The sequence below is a fragment of the Pangasianodon hypophthalmus genome, chromosome 24, assembly GCF_027358585.1.
Source record: "Pangasianodon hypophthalmus isolate fPanHyp1 chromosome 24, fPanHyp1.pri, whole genome shotgun sequence".
Taxonomy (NCBI): Eukaryota; Metazoa; Chordata; class Actinopteri; order Siluriformes; family Pangasiidae; genus Pangasianodon; species Pangasianodon hypophthalmus.
The window spans coordinates 8,894,741-8,920,126 of NC_069733.1; the positions used below are offsets into that span (position 1 = coordinate 8,894,741).

The window sequence follows — 25,386 nt, forward strand, 5'->3', positions numbered from 1 at the left end:
GTGACAGGGGGGCACAATTCACATGAGTATGGAAGAGCATCATGGAAAAGCTGGGGGTATCTGTCAGTCTGACAGTTATCACCCCCAAGCTAATGACCAAGTAGAGAGAGCAAACCAAGAAATTGGCCAATTTCTGAGGACATTTTGTGCCGATAATCAAGACGACTGTGCCTGGTTCCTACCCTGGGTCGAATACGCCCAGAACTGTCTCTGCCATTCAGCCACCCAGCTCGCCCCATTCCAGTGTGTCCTCGTCACTCTACAATCACAAAAACGCATCGCTGCCTACAAAGATGGCCGCCACAAACCACAACTCCCAACCTGCTTCACAGTCTGCATAAATGGGTGCTACGGACTACAACACCCAACACACACGAACTCTGTCATGTTCTCAATCACCATCACACTAATCACATACACATGGACTTATAACACTCCCATTATCACTCTTATATAAACTCACCCAAACCTAATGTTCTTTGCGATGTACCTGAATGAAGCCTTATATCCAGTGTGTTTTTGATATCCTGGTTATTGATCTGGTTTCTGGTTTCCTGGTTTTGGATCCTCATACATTGCCTGAATCAGTTTGTTTGTACATCACATGACCCTTGCCTTTTTTATGACTATGACCTTGCCTTATTTTTTAGATTAGTTTGCCAATTTTTAAATAAAGCATTCTACCTGCAACTACCACCATCTCTGCCACCTGAAAATATACTACAGAAAAAAAAAATTTAACTTTCAACAGAAAAGTTACAACTAATTATTTCTGTGTTCCAGGAAAAAAAGACAACTAGTTCAGAGATCAGAAACCGTTGAGTGAGAATAATGAAAACGATTACGCAGCAAGAAACTACCTACATATATTTCTATTTAAACATGATAATGGAATGTAATAATGAATTGTGTTTATCTTAAATAATCTTGATCGCTCAAATAATTGTGATTTGAAGATTATGCAATAACTGTGATAGGCCTATTTATACAGTGACAAGATTTTGATGCTGTACCAACTATGAAATGTCGTGCCTGGAATATTAAAATGTGAATCATTAATGCTTTGCTGCTTTATGATAAAGAAGTCTGTAGGTGTAGAGTATAAATTTAGAGATGAAGGTGTTAACAGGGAAAATGTGCAAGGAAAAAATCATGGTGGGACTGCACTGCCAGTTAATCTTGAGGGAAAAACAGAAGAAAGGAGCTCAGTAGCATCTCTGCTTAAGGAAGGAAACCGTTTACCAATCTGATGGAACAGATGAGTGCCTCATGTAATTCTTACCAGACAGCAGAAATACAAAAAAGTCTATTCCCCTTTATTATACTGAAGGCCTTCATCATCATCATCATCATCATCATCTCCTGTCACTGATATAACTAATGCTGAAAAATGATAATGGCGACATCAGCATCAAATATCTTCCAGTAAATATCTTCCAGTTCATTTACCATTGCATTTTTCTCTGTTATTGCAATATTGCAAATTGGTCTGCCTCTTGTAGCAAATCATTACTGAGGATTTTATCTATGTCCAGAAAATCACATTATGCCGTGGCTAACAAGTTCGATTGGCTAAACTTACCTGTATGCTCTGCCTGCCTGAGAGACACTGAGACAGATTGCTAATGTTGGATTTTCATTTTGTAATTGCATTTCAAGAGACAGCTCTTAAATGTGTATTCTGCGTGAACAGGGTGTTAGAGTAGCTAGAATGTTCACCTAAGCTAAGTGTCTCCTCTCTCTCTCTTGCTCTCTAATTTTCTGTGTGTGTGTGTGTGAGAGAGAGAGAGAGAGAGAGAGAGGACAGAAGGTTTCTCATTTGCCTAAAGCTGAATCAGAGTGAGAAAGAAAAACAGAGGTCCTCAGAGATGGGGCTGTAGGGAATACCTTTGACTAATTATTTTGACTTTCATCCCAGAAATGGACAATTCCAGGTTTATGGACGTGACATCACAACATCTTTCATTGTCTACATAACCTTAGCGATGTACAGTAGTTTGTCTGTCATTCTGTGTGTTACTTGGTCGACTTTTTGGGATGAATGAATTTTAAATTATGAATTTTAAATAACACCTTTAGAGGAAACATTACATACGTAAGGAATAAAACATGACAGAGTTTGCTGTTATAAGAAAATAATCAGTTACAGGGTGGTGTGATGTGGCCTGATGCGAATCGGAGTTACTGGCGCCACCCTGAAATTTATTATTTTCCTACAACATCCTATCATAAAGAGTTTTATACCTTTTATACCACAGCAGTTTTACCAACCATTTTTTTATTTTTTTTAATGAATGACATCATATTTTTAACCATCTATAAGACTCTCACTTTCATAATAGCAGCTATAAACAGTCGTTCCTTCAAAAACCTCTATTTTTTTCCCTTTCTTGAAGTTAATAAGACACAAAAAATGCAGCTTGTGATGTTACAGAGAAACTGGTATGTGTAAACTCCTCTGTCCTGAAGACTTGCTTGTGGTGGAAATCCTCCTGACTATTACAAAGCACTGAAATTGGAGACTACTTCCATAATTAAACATCTCCTTACAGAAAGCTTCATCATATCAACAACTATACTTTGTTAAATAAATTTGTTGCTTTTTTACATAACAACATTTTTGACTATCTTTTTATTTTGTTTAGATTATATGGATTATGCCATACAGGTCTCTGTGAATGGGTTGTTGTTATAGAACAGTAAAATTTTAGAATGAACTCATTAATACAAGCCTACTGTTTAAATCACAGCCGACACTATAGTCAGAGCTACTGTTATGTAAGGAATAACACATGGCAGACCATGCTGTTATACTAAAATAATGCATGTCCAATAGTGCATTATTTTGGTATAACAGCACAGTCTGGAGTGTGTCACTCCACTTATACCACAGCAGTTTGCTAATGTTTAGAATGTTCAATTTATTAATGAATGACGTTGCGCATTTTAACAGTTTACAGCAAGATTTAATGTTGTGGAATGTCCGAGAGACAAGTTAGTTCCTGTTATCACCTACGCTATAGCTAATAACAATCATTCCCTCATTGGAGTCATTCCAACAGTCTCTCTCTCCCTCTCTCTCTCAGTCAGATCTCTCTCTCTCTCCCTCTTTACCAAGAAAACATAAACTTCGCTGTCCTGAAGACTTTCCTGAGCTGGAAAACTTTGCTTCTACAAAGCACTTACAACCGGGACTCCTTTCATAAATGTAAAATAAATGTCTCCTAAAAAATTCACCAAATCAATGATTATATGATTCACTTTGTTACACAACATGTTTTCTTAAATTTGTTTATTATTAGTCTCAGATTATGTGGAGCGTCTTCTGTACAAGTTCCGGTGTATGAGCTGTTACTATAGAAACAATAATGTATTAGAACGAGCGTATTAATATTAATCTATCGTTCATGTTACAGCTGGAACAACTGTCCGAGCCACGCTCTTATACAGAAATGATGTAGACCTTGAAACCAGTCAGATTTGAGAATTCAGCCACACTCTGGTATAAAGAAACTTAATCAGCACCTTCTAACCAATCAGATTTGAGAGTTGATACTGTAGTATGTATGGTGTATATAGCATACAGAATGCAAAATTCATTATTGCAAATGTAAAACACCAACTCTGGGCACTGGAGAAAGTGCTATTTGTGGAGATATGTGATTCCTGAAGCACTTCAGCAGTATTTATGGCTTTCTATTGATTTCACCCAAGGAGGCCTTTAGCCCTGGGCTACTCTAAATTACCTGTAGAAAATCTGGAGTTATGGATGTGACCATTTTTTTTCAAGTGACAGGCTGTAGAAATCACTCTGCACTGTGTATTTTATAGGCATTCAAAACAACTGAAAAAAAAGAAGAATAGATCATTTCCTGACAGTAATTTAATAACAAATTATTAATTCCCACCAACTCAATTCCAGTGTTAGTCTTACTGATGACAATGATACGTCCTTGTCACTGCTGAATGAGAATGTCCACCAACCAAATAAGATCTGTGCAGCAGTGGGCCTGTGGTGGTCACTTTCCATTGATGGAGTCGGTAGAAAGTGGCTGAAAAACTATTTTTCAGGTCAGCATGGAAGTGCTTGAGCCTGAAGCCCTTTGACAATACCAAATATATCAATGTATGTAATGTTATGCCAATAACCTTAGGCTAACTTAACAAAATGTACCATATTCAGTCAATAATCTGAAAAAAAAAAAAAAAATGGTAATGCCTTTTAGGTATTCATGTCACAGGTGAGGTAATCTAGCCTAATGTAACATAGCAGACATACCAAAGAACATTTGCCATAACACTGAGTTCAGGAACATTGGCCTCATATACATGTCAAACTGGATATGATCGAATTTATATAAAGGAATGTGGTATGGGTAATCAGTTTGGGTTTTTTTTCCAGTTAGTTAGGAAAAGCATTTGTATCCTATGACAGCTCCTGAGCTTGTGTAAATTTACGTAAATTTTAGAGACTCACTAATGAACCTCACTAGTGAACCTCGATTGAAAAAATTCTAAACATATAACAGGCATGAGTTACTACAAATTTATATACATAGTACTTTGTTTAAATCACTGATTTATTTGAATTGCTTAATGCTTGCTTTAATTTAAACTTTGTGAAATTCAGTTGTTCCGTGTTAATTGCTTAAAAGGAAGACAAATAAGACTAGACAATCAATGAAGACAAAACAACTGCTGCCTTATAAAAGGAGGAAGAGTTCATCATGATAAAGCACTGTTGAATTTGATCTCTATGTGACTAGAATTCTCAGAAATGAGCATTGACAAAATGATAGTGCTCTAATTAAGTTATATGAGCACTCTGTACTACTCCCAGACTGGATGTTTAAATGTTTTATTCAGTCCCTATGGTCAGTACTACACAACTTGCTGTGAGAAATAAGATGAAATTGTGTACAAGGCTGCTGTGTCACAAACCAGGAATCCCTCGAACATCAACTGGATACTTACCAATCATTTCACTCACTGAAAAGTAAGAACATTTGTAGTTATGTAAGGAATAACACACAACAGACCAAGCTTTTATGATATGGCATGACACGCAACCCCCCAATGTGCATTATTTTGTATAACAGTATTGTCTGGAGTGTGTTATTCCACTTACACCACAGCTATTTGCTAACGATTACAATGTTTCATTTATTAATGAAAGAAATGTCACGCATTTTAATGGTTTATATATATATATATGTGTGTGTGTGTGTATATATACAAACACACACACACACACACACTAATTTGAATATATACTGTATATCAGGTATTTTGATGAGGTCTAAATTGGACCCCTTAGACACCCCGATATAAACGTATCTTTCTTATTACAGCCGGAACTACCTGTGGTGTTATATAAAATATTGCACACCTTCTGACCAATCAGATTTGACCGTTAAACTGCACTGTGGTATAAATTAGTATATAGCATTCATTAATTCATTTCTGCTTAAATATATTTTAATATATTTTAAAATAATTTTGTATATCATTGACTGACTACTCACTTACATTTATATTTTACTGTCACAAACAATCCATCGACTAGAAGCTCCAATTCCCAGAATCCCCTGTTGCTAATTTATTGCGATCATTCTCTGTACATATTCTCCTCACTCAGTTTGTTTCATTGTTCAGTTTGTTCAGGTCTTGTTGGTCAGCTCTGCTTTCTGTCTGCTCATTTAGTTTCTCCGTGTATGATCTTTGCCTACTTTTTTGCCCTTTTTCTCTGTCACTTGATAAGTATTTTGTTTTATGGTTTTGACCTTCAGACCTATTTTTGGATTCCCCCTTAGCTTATTGTTTTAGACCGCTTGCTGGTGTTTTAATTTAATTTGGTTTGTACTCTGGCTATAATAATTCTCTCTCAGTCTAACTTACATATTGTACAATAACATACAACACCTGTAATATTATGTACGTTAAGACACCTTTCATGGAACAACAAGCAGATTTAGTGTATGTATCTGTATTATAATACCGCTTTGCCTTTATATACATAAATTCAGTAAAAGAATGATTTTAACATTAACAATGATTACTTTTACACATTTCTGTGTTAGGTCTATGTGTCCCCCTTCCAAGAAGGGACAAACTATAAGATGGTTCGAATGTAAGTTGTGGTAGAGGAAGTACTGAGGTTTGGGATCGTCTACAAATTTCTAGGCCTGTGTGAAAGTGGTCTCTGTGGGTCCACTTCTTATCTACTACAAATGCAAAGATTTTTGTCTATGCCCTTTTAAGGGCCCTTTCCAAATAGTGGCCCTGTGTAGTCAGTAGCAGTTTATTCTGTTGTAATGTTGCAGCCTAAAGCTTTTTACTCATTTTTGAAAGGTTGATAATGAAATGGATGTCTTGTAATTGTGTTTTTAGATGTATTTCTTTTTTTCCCTTTACTGTTATGACCAAGGGACTGTGCGTATGTATCTGAACCTTAGACTCCTCTCAAAATCTGAGAACTGACTATGTCTAAATTGACATGCTACCATCTATATATTTATATAAAATTGTATCTTGTTGTTTTGATTATTTTGTATACTTACAGAAAATGAAAATGCTCACGTAATTCAGTTTTAAAAATGCCATTTTAGTGTTTAAATAATCCAAAGTCAATGTACCATTCCTCTTTGGTACTTTGGCAGCATGTGGTTTTGGACATAGCCATTTGTTGGGCACAGATTAATTTGCCAGTCTATTTTAACTCTTTGTTAACAAATTATGAAGAATAGACATTTAATAAATGGCTCCATTGGACACGTATTTATTTTAATTAGGTATAAGAAAGGTCTGTTAGACATCTCTTTGTAAAATCACATTGAACGCCAGCTAATAGCCAACAACACCTTTTTTAGCATCTGGAAAAGCAGGCACATACGCAACCAAAATAGAGTGCGAGTTGGCAGAAACTCTGTTTTATTCTGCCAAGCTCCCTCGGCCTACAGCTTCACCAATATAGACTGATATAGATGGAGAATAAACTTTCACTTGCAAAACATATACGAGTTCACATAAGGCTCCGTTATGTAAAGCTATTAATGTTTCAATAAGGTCTATTCAAAAGAGAGAAAATGGACAGGGAACAGGAAATTAATAAGCTAAGCTAATCATCTCTTCTGGGTTTAAGGTTTGCACTATATTTATCCCCTGCCAGTGTAATGTTTTTGAACACCTGGAGTTTCAAGTGTTTTATTACAGTTTAATCACTATTATTGCCACGGACCAAGCAAAAATAATACAGAATAGCAATTTAATAAGGAAACCCAAATCTTTCAGGAACTGCTCGCTCTTAGACCCTAACGATACTGTAAATGAGAGCTTTATTAAAAGCCGGCACGCTTGGAGGGTAAACCCTTAAAGTCTTTAGATAAAGACTTATAGACAGTGCTAGTATTAACTGTAACACATAAATATGTGATGTACTACGAATACCTTAGTGTGATTTTGGCCTTTTCCAATTAGGTTATAAATGTCTGAATAAAATAAAGTCTTTTCTCAATTCACTAAACATTAAATGCTAAGCATGTCTTGATTCACTTTCCTGCTGAAACAACAAGCTTGCTGTGACCATCTACCATTAGCTATTTTAGTAACTGGTAGGCCAGTTTTACTCACCAGTAGCTATTTTCCAACTTCCTTATTACTTCAATAAGTTGATAAATAAACATTTAAGATTTTAACTGCCTTAAAATATATCCTTTATCTTAAAATATCTTGTCAGACACAGCACTTACCAACTCAGCCTATGTTTTGGCAGCTATTCCTTGGTTAGATTTTCAGAATTTGATTAAAATATGGGTCAGTAATCTAGGTTTTGACCCAGGCCTGTGTGACACAGCTGAAATGCCTTCAGTCACATTCCTTTATCCATCAATTTGTGAATTGCATTTGAGCTTTTGAGCTTTTTGAGTGTTCTTTTGGGTCATACCTGGTCAAGCTTGGCGTACTAGTTATAGAAAATAGGTAAAGCTTGTAATATTTTTTTTTAATTTGTGTACTGCCTTACATCCAGTGTTTATCACAGCCTTGCAGTACCTTTAGTATTGTCCTGCTTCTTACTTTGTACTGCTGTGTTCTTAATGTTTGTTGCACCAGAGAAAACAGTGAGAAAGCTTTTCATTATGCTGTACTGTACTGGTATAATGATAATAAATCTAGACATGAACTTAACATTGAAAAAGACATCTTTTCATGGCTTTTAAATGTCTTTTTAAATGTCTGCTTGCTGGATTATCTGTCCCAGACAAACCAAAAGACACCATATAAAAAAACACTTCTGCTTAACATATGTAAACAAATAGCTAATACGAACAATATGGCGGATCAACCGCACAATACATCACTGCATAATGTTGATTCTCAAGCCCTATTTTGTCAAATCATTAAAAATAATATTGAAGAACCTGCTCAGGTGAAATAATTGAGCCAAAGTAGTGCCAAAGTGTGTATCCACTTTGAGTAAAGTGCACTGAGGATTGGAGGATTTCTCTTACATCATTTTAGAGCGAATAATAATATCAAAATGGTGACCTTTTACTGCATTTAGTGAGATCCCAGTCCCAATGCACACTGCTTGTCTCAACCAGATGCCCTGGGAACCTTTCTGGCAACCTTTAAAAAAGTGCACATTCTGTTAGTATCTGTATTTGCAAGGACATGGGAAGGTATTTTACATTGGGGGTGCCACAGTTTTAAGCAGCATACATGTGAAGTGCACTGTCTTTATATTATTAATATTATCTGCCGCATCCTTGTGTTTTTTTAACCATAGACTACATTTCTGTTGAAGCTGATTCATGTATTTGGTTACATCCATAATACACTATATGGCGAAAAGTATGTGGACACCTGACCATCACACCCATATGTGGCTCTTCCCCAAGCACACAATTGTACAGGATGTCTTTGTATACTGTAGCATTACAATTTCCCTTCACTGGAACTATGAGGCCCAAACATGCTGCAGCATGGCAATGCCCCTGTGCACAAAGCGAGCTCCATAAAGATATGGATTGCCAAATTTGGAATGTACAGAGCCCTGAACTCAACCCCACTGAACACTTCTGGGATGAACTGGAACACCCAGGCCTCATCACCTCCTCACAGTGTCTTACCTCACTAATGCTCTTGTGGCTCAATGAACACAAATCCTCACAGCCACACTCCAAAATCTAGTGGAAAACCTTCCCAGAAGAGTGGAGCTTATTATAACAGCAAAGTGGGACTAAATCTGGAATGAGATGTTCAAAAAGCACATATGAGTGTGATGGCCAAGTAAACTTTTGGCTATACTGTATAATGTATGTTCTTCTTCTTAAATATCATTCTTAATGTTATATATTTTTATTACTTTTGGAAATCTGATATGGACCAATATTTAAAACAAAAGTAGAATACTTTGTTTTCTTTTTTCCTTTAGAAACATCTTATTCTCCTTTCACCGCCTACTGTATACTGACATTATATAATAGAATAGATCATAATAAGGAAAATAAAAGGTTTTGGGCTTTGATTATGGCCCATCAAAGGCTCATATAAAAATAATGTTGTTGCCTGGGCAGAATTCAGTTGGACACCAGTTTTAGAGGAAAAGTAACTGAAATTCTGCAACAACAGTTACACAACAAAAAAGCTGCAGTGTGTTTTTTCTAATCCATGATCAATTCTGTGTGAAGCTTCATGTGTGAGAGCAACTCTAAGCGGAAAAAAACACACACATCTGTCTTCAAGAACATTCATTTACATATTGGCAGAGGTGCAGAGCTTGAGTCGTGCCTCTGGTGAGTTGACATGTCTGTGTACAGGCAGTGTACAGGCAGTGCACCATGCGCGCGCCCTGACGGAGTTTGTGTTGTTCGGACCCCCTCCTCCTCCTCCATGTTCCCGCCTCCTCTCCTCCCTGCCTGAACTCGGATACTCGGATTGAATGGCGGGAGCTAAACGGACCGAGTCTCCGTGTGACAGCGATCAGGAGGTGAAGAGCGAGCTGAGGAAATCAGCAGCGGATCAGCAGCAGAAGAGCGCGGCGTCGCCGCTTCGCACCAGCAGCTCCATGGCGAGCGACGGCGGCCAGAGGTACCGCAGAGATCAGCAGTCAGTCAGAGCAGCGCGCTGCCAGGTGCACCCGCTTAACCTAGCGCTGCATCCCTGCACCATCAGCAGCAATTACCAACCCACCCGCGAGCCTTACTTTCTCTTCCAAACTGAGTGAGATGCGTGCTTTTAGCAGCAGCAGCCTCATCATTCTCAGTGCATCAGTAGCGCGTGCGGGAGAAACTGATCCCGGATCAGCCGGGGCGCAAAAACGCGATTTGGGCTCGCCACTTAAATTCTCAGCACCTGGTAACGCTGCATTCAGCCGAGCTTGAGCATGCATGCTTTTGTGCAATGGTCATCCGTGTAACGTGAGTGTGAAAGCCAGTGTCAGTGAGGCAGTGTTATTAAAGCGTGACGGTGCTTGAAATGTCGCATGCTTCCTCAGTGATTTCTCTCCACTGTATGGACATTATACATTTCTGTAGTGCTTCTTTTGACCATGCTATAACCCTGCTATGGACAGAGAAGCCTGCAACCTTCCTGGTCAAATAACTTATTCGCAGTCAGTACTGGCAGCATCTCCGTCCAAGTTTGCATCAAATCAGACAGGAACATTTGGTACTTAACAAGACTGATGATAACCTGCATAGCTCCTGAAGTGCTCTGCACCTGTTTCCTCTCTCATTGGCATTTTCTCAAGTAACTCTGTTACATTACAGAAATATCTAATTAATTAAGGAGGCCTAGGTTTAACTTATTTATTGAGACCCACACTCGAATGTGACTGCGAATGCCTGTAGGTTGCTTAGTTTTCATGGACAGTGCTGTACCCTGCAGCAGCTTCAGTTCTGATTGCACATTTGCCAGTCAAATAAGAGGCGTGTGTACATGTGCATTATTTCACATGTGACCAGCGACACGTCAGCCTTTACCTTAAAAAGACACGCCATGAGCAGTCTCAGATTTTGGCATCCATAAATGGCTGTTTTGTTGTGTTTTTTCATCAACCTAATCTGCATTTTTCGCTCCATGTCTCATCACATTTTGAGATTTTTGATTATTTTAATCATCAGACAGATGAGTAAAAATGGTTCCTATTAGGTTCTTACAGTAGAGAGTTAAGAGTTTTTCGAGCTAATGGGGTTCTGCTTGGAAATCTCTCTAGGGAGACAATCTGTCTCTAAGGTTCTAGGGGAAAAAACCAAAGAGTACTAAGGGTGCTAGATAGAACCTTATTTCTATGCGTTTATGAATGCACCTCTACCCTAGTGACCACATCTATCTATCTATCTATCTATCTATCTATCTATCTATCAGTCTGTCTGTCTGTCTGTCTGTTTGACATTTTTGATGACTGGCTTTTAAGTTGTTAAAAAGATACCCCTCCTTAAGCGTAATGACGTTATGTCACAGTTCTGAAAACCATGTTGTTGTATTTTTAATGGTTTGATTTCACTCTATATAAAATATAACAGGCCAGAGATATCAGCTTAACTGTTTGGCTGTAATACGTTTCTGACTGCAGGATTTAATGATATTTAACTTCCTTATCAATTATTTCTTGTCTCAGCAAGCCATCGTCGATAAATATCAGCCATATAAAAATTCAGATGTGCCATCAATATTAGTGTCTCCACTGTCAAGATGTATGGTTTCTTCTGTTATCTCCTAAACTCATTTAATGACGCATCACTTCATATCCTCAAAGCACTCAGCTCAAGGGTAACACCGTCGGTGTGTGAAACACAATGATAATATAGTAGTCCTGGAGGGTTTAAGAGTGTGTGATTGATTTCACTGTCTCTTGCCATCAATCTGAAGGCATTAGATTTTACAACAGTTAATTATTGATGCTATTTGCTATCCTACACACTTCAGGAGTTTCTAACTAAAGAGCAGAGCCTTTTAGAGATCATAAAGCTTAAGTAAGGGTACTGATTGTATTAGCATGCTAGTATATAGTACAGTCACTAAGCTAGCTCACTAAGCTCTATGGTAGTAGTTGTAGCGGTCAATGTTATAGTATCTGTGCTATCATGAACTCTACTTAAAACCTCAGTGAATTTTAATGAAGAAACCGGCTCTGCTGTCTTACAAAGGCAATTATCAGTAACTACATGAAGACTGAAAATGAGAATAATGGCTTCAACAATTTTAAGAGTCTTGCTAAATATGCTGTAGGTAGCATTTTATACGAGATTTGTCCTGAGTTTGAATCTGGTCAAAAAGTCCAAACTTTTTTAATCATAATTCACTTATGACCAAAAGTGTACTCTTTGGCTTTGTTGGGCACACAGAGCTTGTGTCTGCCGAGTCATGAAACATGAAAGAAGACCTGTCAGTTCTTGGAAATGTCTCTTAAAGTACACAGAAGATGCAGTGTGACTAGAAATCATCCTTGATTCAATTCCCCACTCTGAGTTTTACTCTTGGGACTGCTCTAAGTTCACTTGAGAAAGCCTAATTTATGTGAGTGCTAAACTGAAAATGGCGGACAAGAATATTAGTTTTCCATTTCTTGAATATAACCAATTTCTCTACTTTAATTTGCTGAAGGAACTTGTTAATGCTTTCTGTGCTGTCGGTCCTATATAAAAGTTTTTTTGGTTTGTTTTTGCAAAACTTTGATCTAATATTATTCAGTAAAAGTGCATTTTACTGAATTGTTGTGCATGATGAAAGAAGATTGAAAAATGCATGAATAAGATCAGCAGTGCTGTAAACAGCTCCCCAGTATTCCGAATCTTCCACACAGTCCCTAAAAGGTTCTTAGTATTTCCAGTTCAGATTAGCTGACTAATGTGAAGTGGCATGTGTTTAGAGCCACTGTCACTTTGACACACTTGACTAATTCTTAAAGTACATTCATTTTCGTGCTGTCAGCACTCTTTGGCACTCATGGTAGTGAAAAGGACAGGATGTCATTCTAGCAAGGCTGCATGTAGAAACAGCCCTAAGAGCGCAATCTGGGTGCATTTTACAGCTAAATGACATGAGAATGGATCGGGGTCAATTTGCTCAATCATTCCTGATAATACTCGTTTCTAATGGACCTCTGAATCCTGTGCAATTCTGTCTGAAATTTAGCACTTTTAGTTTAATTGAGAAGCATAAGAAAATGCCAAAATGGTGCTATTATTATTAAAAGAACACTTGTCTCTGCATTTCTTTTTCTCTCTATATTCTGTACTAGGTTAATCAGTTTCTGGTAATTTTATTCACAGCACTGTTGAATTCTTGATTCTGATTGGTCAGAAGTTGATTAATTTTCTATAAAACAGCTCTGAGAGTATTTCCAGCTGCAAGGCGAATCACAGGTTTATATTGTACTCATTGTAATATGGTATTGTTTCTATAGTAACAGCTGTGCAGTTACTTGTAAGTCTGATTGTATATGTAATCCAAGACTAATAAGAAATGGATGAAAAAGTGTTATTTAACCGGAGTTTACTTTAGTACTTTGTTACTATTCTTACATATTATTTTGGCATATATATATACTGAATACTTGTACTCTTACATTTCTAAGAAAAGACATACTTTTTACTCCTTAGATTTTTTTATTTAGGGATATGCTACACATCAATGGAATGGGCTCAGTTTAGCAACCAATCATTTCAGTTTAGGAACTAATCTCGTCCATCAATGAAGAAAAATATATCAGTAATCATGCCAATTCATCACAGCAATGCTACACAATGTAGCGAGTGCTGTAGCTATCCATGTGTGTTTGAAGATGGATAAGCAAAATGTTCTAGTGACAAAGACTCATATAGCAGGTTAGACTAGCATCAGTAACTAACATAAGTGGTTTGGCAGCATGTCAAATTATAGCTAATGCAAATATTGCAAACTTACAGAAACTGAATGATGTTTTTGGCAAAAAGGAGTAGATGCTTTAAATAAATGCTCTCTTTAAAGTTTTGGATAAGTAATAAAAGTTACTCAGTAACAAAGTAATAAACGTAATAATGTTTTCACATAAAAACAAGATATTAACTTAAATTTCATGAGTTTTTTAACACATTTAAAGGCAGCAACTTTTTGACTTTCACTCAAGCACATTTTTGAGTGGATACTTCCACTTTTAATTGAGTAAGATTATGACACATTAAAAATAATCACTGGCAAGCTGCTGTGGTATAAGAGGACTAAAACACTTAAAGAGCACGTCGTTGAAATAATCCACTTTGTGGCAGTAATGGTGACTCTGCTTTGCAGTGTGCCATATTACAATACCTTGTTATTGATTATTTTCCCATAACAGCATGCTCCAGCGTGTTCTATTCATTACATAGACAAGACGGGCTCAGAAAACAACAAAAGTCTGCCGTATGTCTGCTGTCATATACCAGTCATGCACTTTTGCCATAAGTACTTTTGAAAGGTTCTCATTAAGTAAGTACGAACCACCTATTAAATTTACAACCCAATCTTGTCCTGCATGGACACCTCTTCCAGAAGCAAGGAACTCCTTAAATGTCCAAACAACCCTTGAGGAAATTGCTTGTGACTCAAAATATAGTCACAAGATTCTGCGAGGTTGAGGTATACAGCATGTGTGTACCCTTGTCCTTTGGTTTTATTATAATTGGCTGGTGTTATTGCAGACTCTCAGAGTGTGTTTTAAATGCCTGTGACAGTGGGAGAGCGCAGTGGCTGACACGTGCAGGGCAGAGTTTAGCTGGAGGACAAGTGTGGAGAATCCAAGAAAACAAAAAACATTCGGAAAAATGCTTTCTTTCTTTCTTTCTTTCTTTCTTCTGTTCTTCCATCCATCATTCCATCCATCGATCTATTATTTACCATCATTGTTAAGCAGAAGTAACTATAACTACCCAGCTGTCTGATTACAATCCCCCATTTAATATGATTCCTTCAGAAGCTTTCTTTACTACATTTCATTATAGATACTTCACCTAACAATACAGCACAAATGAATCCTTTATAGAGTTTCTATGCCCGAAGAGAACTCCAAACTCTCCTCAAACAGAATACTATTCCATAACTCATATTAGTTTTATAGAAAAAGAGATTTTTCTATATCAAGGGTGTAATCCCGCCTCGAGTCCATTGTTCCAGGGATAGACTCCAGATCCACCACAACCCTGAGCAGGATAAAGCGGAATGAAATGAATGAATGAATGAATGAATAGTCTTGGGTGTATATCCTCTTTAGAAAAAAATATTGCATTTGCCAGAGAGCTCTTTACCTTTCAGCCTTGAGTACTTTAAGTATTAATCAAGACATCCATCTTGTTTAATCATACTTGATGTATTGAACTGTAAATCTTTAGGTATTATCTAGGTTTATTACATCTCTTCATTCCTGTTTCTTTCTCTTTGCAGACTTCAGTTGTTTCTTCTTTGAAATATAGCTCATTGTTTTACACAGGTACTTTGGGTAACCAAAATTGGCTGCGGTTAAAGACAAAGAACTGTGTAGCAATATAGAGCTTGTTCAGTGCGGGTAAAATGTGGGTGAATTGTTCTTCTAGTCAGCATAATGAAAACAGGAAACAGGAAGGTGAGGAAACTGCAGAAATGCTCTATGACATGGCAATAGCATTGTATGTAACGTGACACGAGAACAGTGTTTTATACACATTCTGATTGGTATGTTTTACTTTCATTTCTTTGCATAACAGCTGTAGACATACATACATGTGCATGCGATTTCTTGAATTCCTGCCGCAACTCGCACACACCCCTGCAAGCACAACCGCATATTGTATATCTAGCTCCTCAGTAAGGTTTCCTCTCTTTCAAGAACAGTGTGCTTATTTGTGTGCAGTTCACACTTAAAAGCTCATTTCATTTGATCCTGAAGGCATCCTATATAAAGCTTAAAAGTGACAAGGAACCTAATTAGAGTCAAAGACTGCAGTTTGTCTTACCACAAAGTCTAATGACCACGACACAACTAAGATATAATCTAAACACACCTTTGAGGTCTTACGAGCTTGTTGACAGAATTGCATTCAAACAAGATAGGAGATATTATCTCATTCCTTAAGTTTCAATTCTCATTCTACACTCATTGACCACTTTAAAAGGAACATCAATAAATCTGGTCATTCATGCAATTATTCAATCAGCCAATCATGTGGCAGCAGTGCAATGCATAAAATCATGCAGCTACAGGTCAAGACCTTCAGTTATTATTCACATCAAACATGAGAATGGAGACAAATGTGATCTGAGTGACTTTGACTGTGGCGTGGTTGGTGGTGCCAGATGAGCTGATTTGAGTAATTCAAAAACTGTAGATCTGACCAAAACTGGACAGTGGAACCTGATCTGGTCTTTTGCTATTGTAGCCTGTCTGCCTGAAGCTGCGAAATGTTGTGGTTACTGAGATGCTTTTCTGTTCACCATGGTTGTAAAGAGTGGCTGTTAGAATTACAGTTGCCTTCATGATAGCTTGAAAACAGTCGGGCTATTCTCTTCTCTCATCAACAAGGTGTTTACACCTGCAGAATTGCTGCTCACTGGATGTTGTTTTTTGCACCATTATGTGTAAATTCTAGAGACTGTTGCATGTGAAAATACCAGAAGATTCTGGGAGCAGTTTCTGAAATACTCAAACCAGTTCGTCTGGCAGCAACAGCCTTGCCAGGGTCAAAGTCACCGAGATCACATTTTTTTACTCGTTCTGATGTTCAGGGTGAACATTAACTGATACTCTTACCCTGTATTTGCATGATTTTATGCCGCCGTCACATGATTAGCTGATTGGATAATTGCGTGAATGAGCAGGGGTACATGTGTTCCTACTAAAGTGGTCAGTGAGTGTATGTTACTTGAAGAACCAAAACAGTATAACAGTAACTGACAGTCAGAAAGTGCAGCTAACAGAAATTTTACTCTCAGAGATAGTAACTGTGTTTTGGTGACCTGTACCTTTCTATCCATAACGACCCTATTACAGGCTTGCATGGTTCAAAAAAGACAAATTGTGCGTTTAAATGTGAAAGACCTGGCCTGTGGTTCTTCAAGCATCCTAGTTTTCATCAAGGAGATATTTTCAATCTTAGTTCTAGGACCCCTACACTGCAGTTTTGTGTTTTCCGTTTTTGAAAGCACCTGATTCAACATATCAGCTAATTATGAAGCCTTGTGTGTGTTGAATCAGATGTTGGAGCAGGGAAAACAAACAGAAAACTGTGCAGGGGTTCCTCGGATCGAAGAGTCCAGACCGCTGTTCTAAGACATGTTTAACTCTGTTAAGTAAAAACAGGGAATGGTGTGAGCTCTGTTAGTCATGGGTTCTTCAGGAATTCAAAATGGTCATGACATTAGATGGAAAGGCTCCAATCTAATATCTACAATCTACAATAGCTTGGCAATTAAACTCACAGGCTTAAGCAATGCATTATGTTATCAGTCTCATTGATGGCATAATAAGAGCATAATATGGGGCAAATTATTACACACACTTAAAAGAAGATAGACAGCTGCAGTCTATACCCTCCCAGGTTCAGGTAGCAAACGTGATAAACAGAATAGTTGTCACCCACTAAACATTAAACTTTCCTTTTGTGTAACTTTGATTGGACAATGTATGCTTAGTCCATTTATTTTTACTTTCTCCTCCAAAGGCATTTTGGAAAAAAGACAGGCTTAGCTCATTTATTCTAGCCATCCATTATCACATTTCTATTCAGTTTTCATTAGAAGGTTGTACATTTTTTTCTTATACTTTATTAATTACACAGAAATCCACTTATTGTATGCTATTACATAGAATTAGACAACCTGTGTTTGTTACTGTGTCTGTAAGGCTAATATGTGTAAATGCCCTCTGTTCTGATGGTAACCGGTTCACATCACCTCAACATCTACAGCTTTGTATATTTAAGCCTGAGTCTGATTCTGAAGGTGAGAAGGTGTCTCAGTGCTGCTTGAACCAATAACCTTGTACCAAACAAATGACTACATATTGAAATCTGTTGTGTTTTTTTGTTGTCACCTGAGGTTTTATGTTTTTTTAGAGAAGTTGGTGAGGACCACGCAATTGTTATTTTGGCCGTGTTAAATGAAAACGTAGAAATGAAGGAGGGTATGCTTTTTCCCAGGACTGCATCTTAAGGTGAATGAATTCCTTTTCAGAGTAACTATTTTCATGTTGTTGGCACCAGAAGTGCAAATGTACAGCAGTTCATATCTAATATGAAACTTGAGACGTTTGCTAATTTGAAAAATGCAGTCCTCCTTTAATAAGTATATTTGCATGTTTCTTGCAGGTGTTACCAAGTTTGGAGATGTTTTTACACAAGCAAACCTTTAGTAAATCGGGGCCTGAGTATTTGTAGCCAACATTTTGTCAGCCCTGTTTGAGGTTATCATGACAGTGTATTTGCATAAAATTCGAGTGTCCTTGAATTTAGTGGTGCTAAATGAGGGCAGTTACAGACAGTAAATGAACTTTAATGACATCTTTCCATCAAAATAACTGCATTAGTCAATGACCTTAATCAATAATGTATAATATGGTATGCCCATTTATCTGATTTCTCTAGTTAACTTTGTTCAGTTTAACTGGTTGTGTTTCATCTGACTTGCTTCCTCACACCATGGAGACTGATATGACTTCTTTATCATCAACTGGTTGCTGGTTTTTATTTTCTTACAAAGTGTTTTGAATATTCATAAAGCAAATCCATAAGAACAGTACTGTACAAACGTAAAACCTGTGTAAGAGGTGTAAGGGTGGCCGTAGTTTTGCTCTGAGCATGGCAAATAAAATGTGTACTTTCAAGGTCTCTGTATAAAGCCTCACTATTTTTTAAGCTCCTGGTTTCAGATTAAATTTAGTGCCTGTGTCAAACTCAGGGACACTGTATAGGGGTAAGCTGACAAGGAGTTGAGCACAATTATAAATCATGTATACTTGAATTTGCTTATTTTGCATTTAAGACTTATGTGACCAAGGTTTCTGCATCCTTCTGCTGTTAACTGTTTGCTCATATATTGAAAAAGAGCAAAAGTCATCAGATCTAACCTTGGGGAACCATGACATCCAGTTCAGCCCTTTATATAGTGTCATATAAGATCAGAGGTATAAGTGCTAACTTTTCAGGTTTTGTGTGTGTGTTTGTGTGTGTGTGTGTGCTTCCCTAATGAAGCAGTACAGTATGGGAATTCCATAAGGTTAGGGTGTATTGCATGTATTTTTTTAAGCAAATGTCCCTGATTTTTTTCATGGCAGGGAAAATTTTCTTGTATTAGAGTGGAAACTTTTCAGTGATATCTAAGAACTGGAGCTACCTAGCATCAGTAGGTCGTCTGAAAGCTCCAGCACTTTAGATTTGTGAAAATGGCGCTATAAATTTGAGATTATAGTGCAGATTGTCAGCATTAGCACTCTCAAGTGGTGCATCTGTCTAAGGTTTAGCTCTGTTGTTGGGAAATTATGAGATTGGATCTCCTCAGTGCCAGAGCATCTTTGAGTGGAAATCCAAAGAGCATATTTGGCCTTGTTTCCCACTATTGATTAGAATGATGGCCCGTAAGTGCAAAACACATTAACAATTAACATTAACATTAGCCGAAAATGCAACAAAAAAATGAGAAACACAATAGCAATTTCACAAACACATCAACATTAGGTCAAAACAGAAAGGGCAGGTCCTTATTGAACATCACATGCTTGTTGCTGATTGGACATGGTATATGACTATACTATATCATATCATTAGGAAAAAGAATTGCATTTTTTTCAGTCTGTTTTCAAATTAGTCTAGCAAAAACAATTTAATGCAAAGTTACTTATGTTATTATATTGAGGAGTAATTCTTCCAGCTTTCTTTAGGTAGCCTTTCAGTGTTCACTAACTAATATCAATGCTGTGCAAAGCTGAAATCATATGACATAAAGAATCCAAAAGTATCAGTAGATTCATTTAGGCATATATCTTCTCTTACTGTAAACATGCTCTAGGTCTCTGTTTTCTGCAATTTCTCAGACTGACGCATGATGTAGCCAATCAGCAGCAGCATTTACTGTTCAGTAAGAATGAGTTAATGTTGACGTCTTTCTGAATTTTCATTTATGTTTTGGTGTTTTTGATTTGCTGTTATTTTTTTTTTAACTTTTGTTTTGTTAATGTTTTTGTACTTACGGGCCCCTGTACATTAGTCTGATAGTCAGGTCTGTTAGTGCTAACTTTATATAACATTGGAAGGTTGGGTGTCTGTTTGAAAGCTTGTGGTGTTTGAATTCGCACTGCTGGTTTATTAACTCTTGTACAAGAGGAGGAGACCTAAATAATGGGGCAGAAATTTGAAACAAATGATCCAACACGACCCTGTTTCCGAACAAAGCAGTTACTAAATATGTATGAGTGAAGGAATTAGTGAATTAATAAGTAATTGGACAAACTTGTATAATAAAATTGTCATGTACTGCACTTTTTACAAATCCCTTTTTATCAGTGACGGCTGGGTATCTGAGTCTGGGTATCTGAGTCTGGGTATCTTCTCTGGTTTAGCCATTTTCATTTCTTGCTGGCTTCATTGGCTTTTTGCCTTCAATCTTTTCCTTAGTAAGTGAAATGCATGACCATATGTCAGCAGTCATGTCAGTAAAGATAAGTGAACCCACTACTTTTTGCACTGGTGCAAGACTCCATATTTCACAGATGAAGAGGCATTCATTCAATCATCAGTTCCATTTTTCTCCATACTTTCCTCATTTTGACACATTTTGTTTCAGTCTTTACCAGTGTTTTGCATCATGCTATATATTCTTTTTTATAGCAGTTTTTGACACTTTTATGGAGTTGTGTGCTCATTTGCTATTGCACAAGCGTGCTCTTTTTTAAAATCATCAAACAGTTATGATACGCTTAATGTTTTGGTTGTGTCCCTGTTTAATTAGTCATGATTTTCCAGCCCCATGATATCTCGCATGGGAGAGGAGTGGAGGAAAAACTTGAAATTTGCAGGTAATTCTTAGCAGTATTACTGTATAAGCAGAAAGTGGTCAAGCTGAATTATTCCATTGCCAGCCTCAAAGGATTGCAATGTGAAGAATACACAGTATGCATTTATGATATAAGAAACCCTTAGTACCTTAGCACTGAATGACTCTGGTTATATACATATGGCCAAGGGTATGTGGACACCTGATCATCACTCACATATCAAGGTTCAAGAAGGTTCAAGGTTCTTTATTTGTTACATACATATTACATACATGTAATATAATGTAGTGAAATGTTTTTCCTTATTTCCTTATCCCACAGTGCAACAACAAACAGTACCAACAACGAACTAAGGATATATATACACACACATAATAAAAAGTAGCAAAGTTGCAAAGTTCCAGCATGACAATGCCCCTGTGCACAAAGCGAGCTCAATAAAGACATGTTTTGCCAAGTTTGGAGAGGAAGAACTCAAGCGGCCTGCACAAAGCACCACTGAACACCTCTGGGGTGAATTAGAACACCGACTCCGCCCCAGGCCTTCTCACTTGACATCAGTGCCCAAACACAAATCCCCACAGCCATGCTCCAAAATCTACTGGAAAGCCTTCCCAGAAGAGTGGAGGTTATTATAACAGCAAAGGGGGACCAACCCCCTGTTAATGCCCATGGTTTTGGAATGGGCACATGTGGGTATGATGATCAGGCGTCCACATATTTTTGGCCATATAGAGTATCTCAAGCTTCTTTCAAATAGTCGTATAGACATTATGTGGTAACTCCACTAAAGCCAGTGTAATTGCCTTGAGCCACTGAGACATGTCTTCACTAAAATAAACCTGTTGTACTTCGGTGGGAATAATTATTGCAGTCCGCACAGCATGATGAGAAAAAGTTCATGACAGCTCATGCAGAGGGACTATTTAGTTCACGCTGCACACAGAGGGAATATTTATATCCCATCCAGGGAATCTTTAATTGCGTAGTGGTGATTGAGTTTATAGGCAGAGGTTTTGGATAAATAGCTCAGTGTAGTTTATTTTAAATCAGACTTAAACAGAATAGTCCCTCACTTCATTGCTCTCTCCAAATCCATGGCCTCAAAACACACCAACACTAGGACTAATGCTATTTGGGTAATTTGGGTAGCTTTCTGAATTGACATATATGTGGCAGTATGACTGACAGGAAGGTAGAGACACCTTTTTGTCCAGATTAGTTGGATGCTGGTGGCCCACATACTTGGTTTTTGATGTAGTTTACAGAGTCTGGAGCATCCATAAAGACTGGAGCATTTACTCTGTACAGATATTTTATTGACAGCAATCAGAATTTTGCAAATATTACAAAATATGTTCTGACAGTAAAATTACTGACCCCACCTTTAAAAGCTGTATATAATATAGTCCTTGAACAATTCAACTTGTTTCATGTTCATTTCAAGTAGAAATTGTTTATAGAGGGAAGGACAGCAGTTTACCTTAAAATTATTTACCTTAAGAGCTTATTACTGCTCTTATGTCTTGTGCACTCAGCCAATGACAATTCAGCCTTCAGGAATCACTTGTATTCTGTAGTATTAGAATCTTATACCTGAACCCCTACCTGCTTCTTCCAGCAATCGTAAACAGAAATGTGTAATGTTTCAGTATGACGTTCATTACAAAAAGTATTGCAACATATGGACAGACGAACTCGAACTTCCGTGGCTTGCCGCATGCTTGCACCGTGCTTGACTCTGCATGAATCCCGTACTGTGGCCATGTTTACCTTTATCACAGTATGTTTGTGTGTGTGTGCTCTTCTCAGGTATTCAGAAGAGTACAGCATGGATTCCACTAATGCACAGTAAGTTCAGAAAGCACAGAGTCGTGTCCATTATGGGGCAATTGTTCTTGGCTCCGATGCCCTGAGTCTGCTTCTCTGCAAATTGTTTGTCATTTTGTACTGTGCTGCTTTGTCACGCAGTCTAATAAATTCCTGTGCATTCTGCTGGTCTTGAGTTGTTTCTACCAATTGATGTGTAATTGCTTATTAGACTTCTTTTCTACTGTCTGATTGTGTTTTGTGTGTGTGTGTGTGTGTGTGTGTGTGTGTGTATGAGTCAGTATGTAGAGAGTAGAGAAAGAGAGAGCAAACAGTAGGAAAGAAAGTGTATAAGATTATTCTTAGCGTGTTGGTGGTTTGCATCGAGGAAATGGGATGTGACTAAGTCTTTGCTGTTAAGTCGTGATGGATCAGCTATTGCAGGAGCAGTATTACTGTTCTGTGCTACATTTTGATTTCACTCATGAAATCATTTCACTCCAATGCACATTTTGTCATTTTGCGTCTGTACTTCTGCATGTTGGAAATCAAACAATGACTACGAAGTTAGTGCAGAATATTTGCTTTAAAAAAATCAGGGATAGAAAGTGTAGACCAGGAAAGAGATCATTTTGTTGTTGTTGTTGTTGTTATTGTTGTTTGTTTGTTTGTTTTTTGCTGACAAATATAATATGATGTAACATAAAATCAAGAGACAATTTAAAAAAAATGAAAAAAAAAATTAATAAGATGATATATGAACGAGAAGATGACAAACATTCAAATAAACAGCTAATAGAAGTGTGGTATATTATTAAAAATTTCTTCATAAGTAGTTTGAGTTGTAGTCTGAGTAATCATCACATTAAAATGTAGCTTTCACCATTATTATTTGGAAATAGCACTTGATCCAGCACATCCCAATATATATTTCATTGTGACATTGTGGTTACATAAAACTGTCAGACAGTGGCGCTGGATTGTTCCTCACTCAAACCGATATCACACAGAAAAATCAGGCCTAAATGTAAGGTCAGAATTGTGCATAGCTGAGACTTCTCTGTTTTTTCAGAAACCTCCACCCTGTGTGTAACTCTCACATAACTTCTGAATTGTGCTTAACTCGTAGTTACATCTGAGGTCTGAATACTGATGTGTGCATTTTTTCACAGGATCTGTGAGGGACCATGCAAGGAGATATTCTCACTTTCAGCTTGGGAAATAATTATTCTTTTGAAACTTTGACATTACAGAGGACATCAAGACGATTGTCTACTTTTTGCCAGCAGTATTGTTAGCAGTACTTCAGTTTCATGCTTATGTGCTTAAGGTTTTAAATAACATGGGCAGCATTGATAATGACCAAATATACAAATCCCTTACATATTCTTGTGCATTTTTAAGTGGCTGTCATGGTTTCCTTCCGGATATAGAGCCAATACCCACTTATTACACCACGGTTTTACTCCCAGAGAAAGAAAATCCGCTGTATAATTTAACACGAGGAAGATTTGCTTGAATTAAATCTGCAGTCTGAAAGGTTTTCCTTCCTTCCGACAGCGTATTGAGCATATGACCTAAGCGAAATTATTGCTCCTGATGTGTGAATATTCTGACTGAATTTTTCTCACCATGGAGGCTAAAATAAGCTTGCTGACAGGCAAATGTTCAACAGTTTTATATTCATGTCTCTAACACTATTTATAGCCCTTGCACAGTGCGTGGACGATGATGTGCAGGCACGTGGGGGTGGGATAAATGTATACAAGATATCTATACAGAAGCATATCTTTTTAAGGATAGAGCTCTAAGTGTAGGTAACTCAGAGAGAGAGTCAAAGGGTTTTATTCTGTTTCATGTCTCGTCCTGTTTTTTTTTTATTTTTGATAAGCTCCTTGAGAGTAGTTAAGATAAGAAAAGTTTAGTAATTATTTCAGTAGTATTTATTTGGTTCTGTAGCTGTACTTCTATTTATATATGCCCCATTTTAATGCTATCACCATAGAGACGTGGGAGCAGGGAAGCGGGAAACAATAGCTGACAGTGGCTCTCTCTCTTTCTCTGCCGCACATTCTCTCCTCCCCCTGTTCCTCCATCTCTACATTTTCCCCTTTGAACTGCTTGTACAAGCAATGTATAGCTCTAACATCTCTCTCTCTCTCTCTCTCTCTCTCTCTCTCTCTCTCGCTCTCTCTCTTTCTTGCTCTATGTCAGTCTGATTATCAGTTTAGAAGCTGTAGCTTTTGCTTGTTAGGCCCTTCTCTAATGTCTGTGGCTCCACAAGTACCTCTGCAAAACCAATAATGATTCCCGTAGCGCCTCATTCTCAAGCCATCTGGCTTTTAAGAGGAAATGAGTGCCGGAATGGCAATCAAATGTATTATTCATTGCCCATCTTCACTTTATCTTCATTCAATTTTGCTGTCAATACAACTGTAATGTTGAGAAAACGTTTATGTTTGTAACATTTTCCTGGAAAGTATTTACATTTTATACCCAAACGCTGTCACACCAAGAGGGTCTGTTTTAGGGAAGATATAGACTTATAATAATAGACTTCTAATCATCAAGTATAATCATAATCACCCCAATTTGATTAT

The 25,386-nt window shown here is 37.4% G+C and overlaps 1 protein-coding gene across 9 annotated transcripts in view; it reads left to right on the top strand.

Moving 5' to 3' along the window:
• The window catches only part of kcnt1b (potassium sodium-activated channel subfamily T member 1b), a 94,762-nt gene that overhangs the window by 23,920 nt on the left and 45,456 nt on the right, over positions 1-25,386 (top strand). For 2 of the 9 annotated variants that reach the window (XM_026931325.3, XM_026931326.3), the window contains exons 1-2: positions 9,705-10,089; positions 22,790-22,828. The exons of 5 other annotated variants lie outside the window; for them this stretch is intronic. In XM_026931325.3, coding sequence (XP_026787126.1) covers positions 9,941-10,089; positions 22,790-22,828 — 188 coding nt within the window. In that variant the 5' untranslated portion in view covers positions 9,705-9,940. Of the gene's footprint in view, positions 1-9,703; positions 10,090-22,789; positions 22,829-25,386 lie in introns of those variants that run through there. 2 more of the 9 variants (XM_053228762.1, XM_053228763.1) reach the window with 2 other exon arrangements.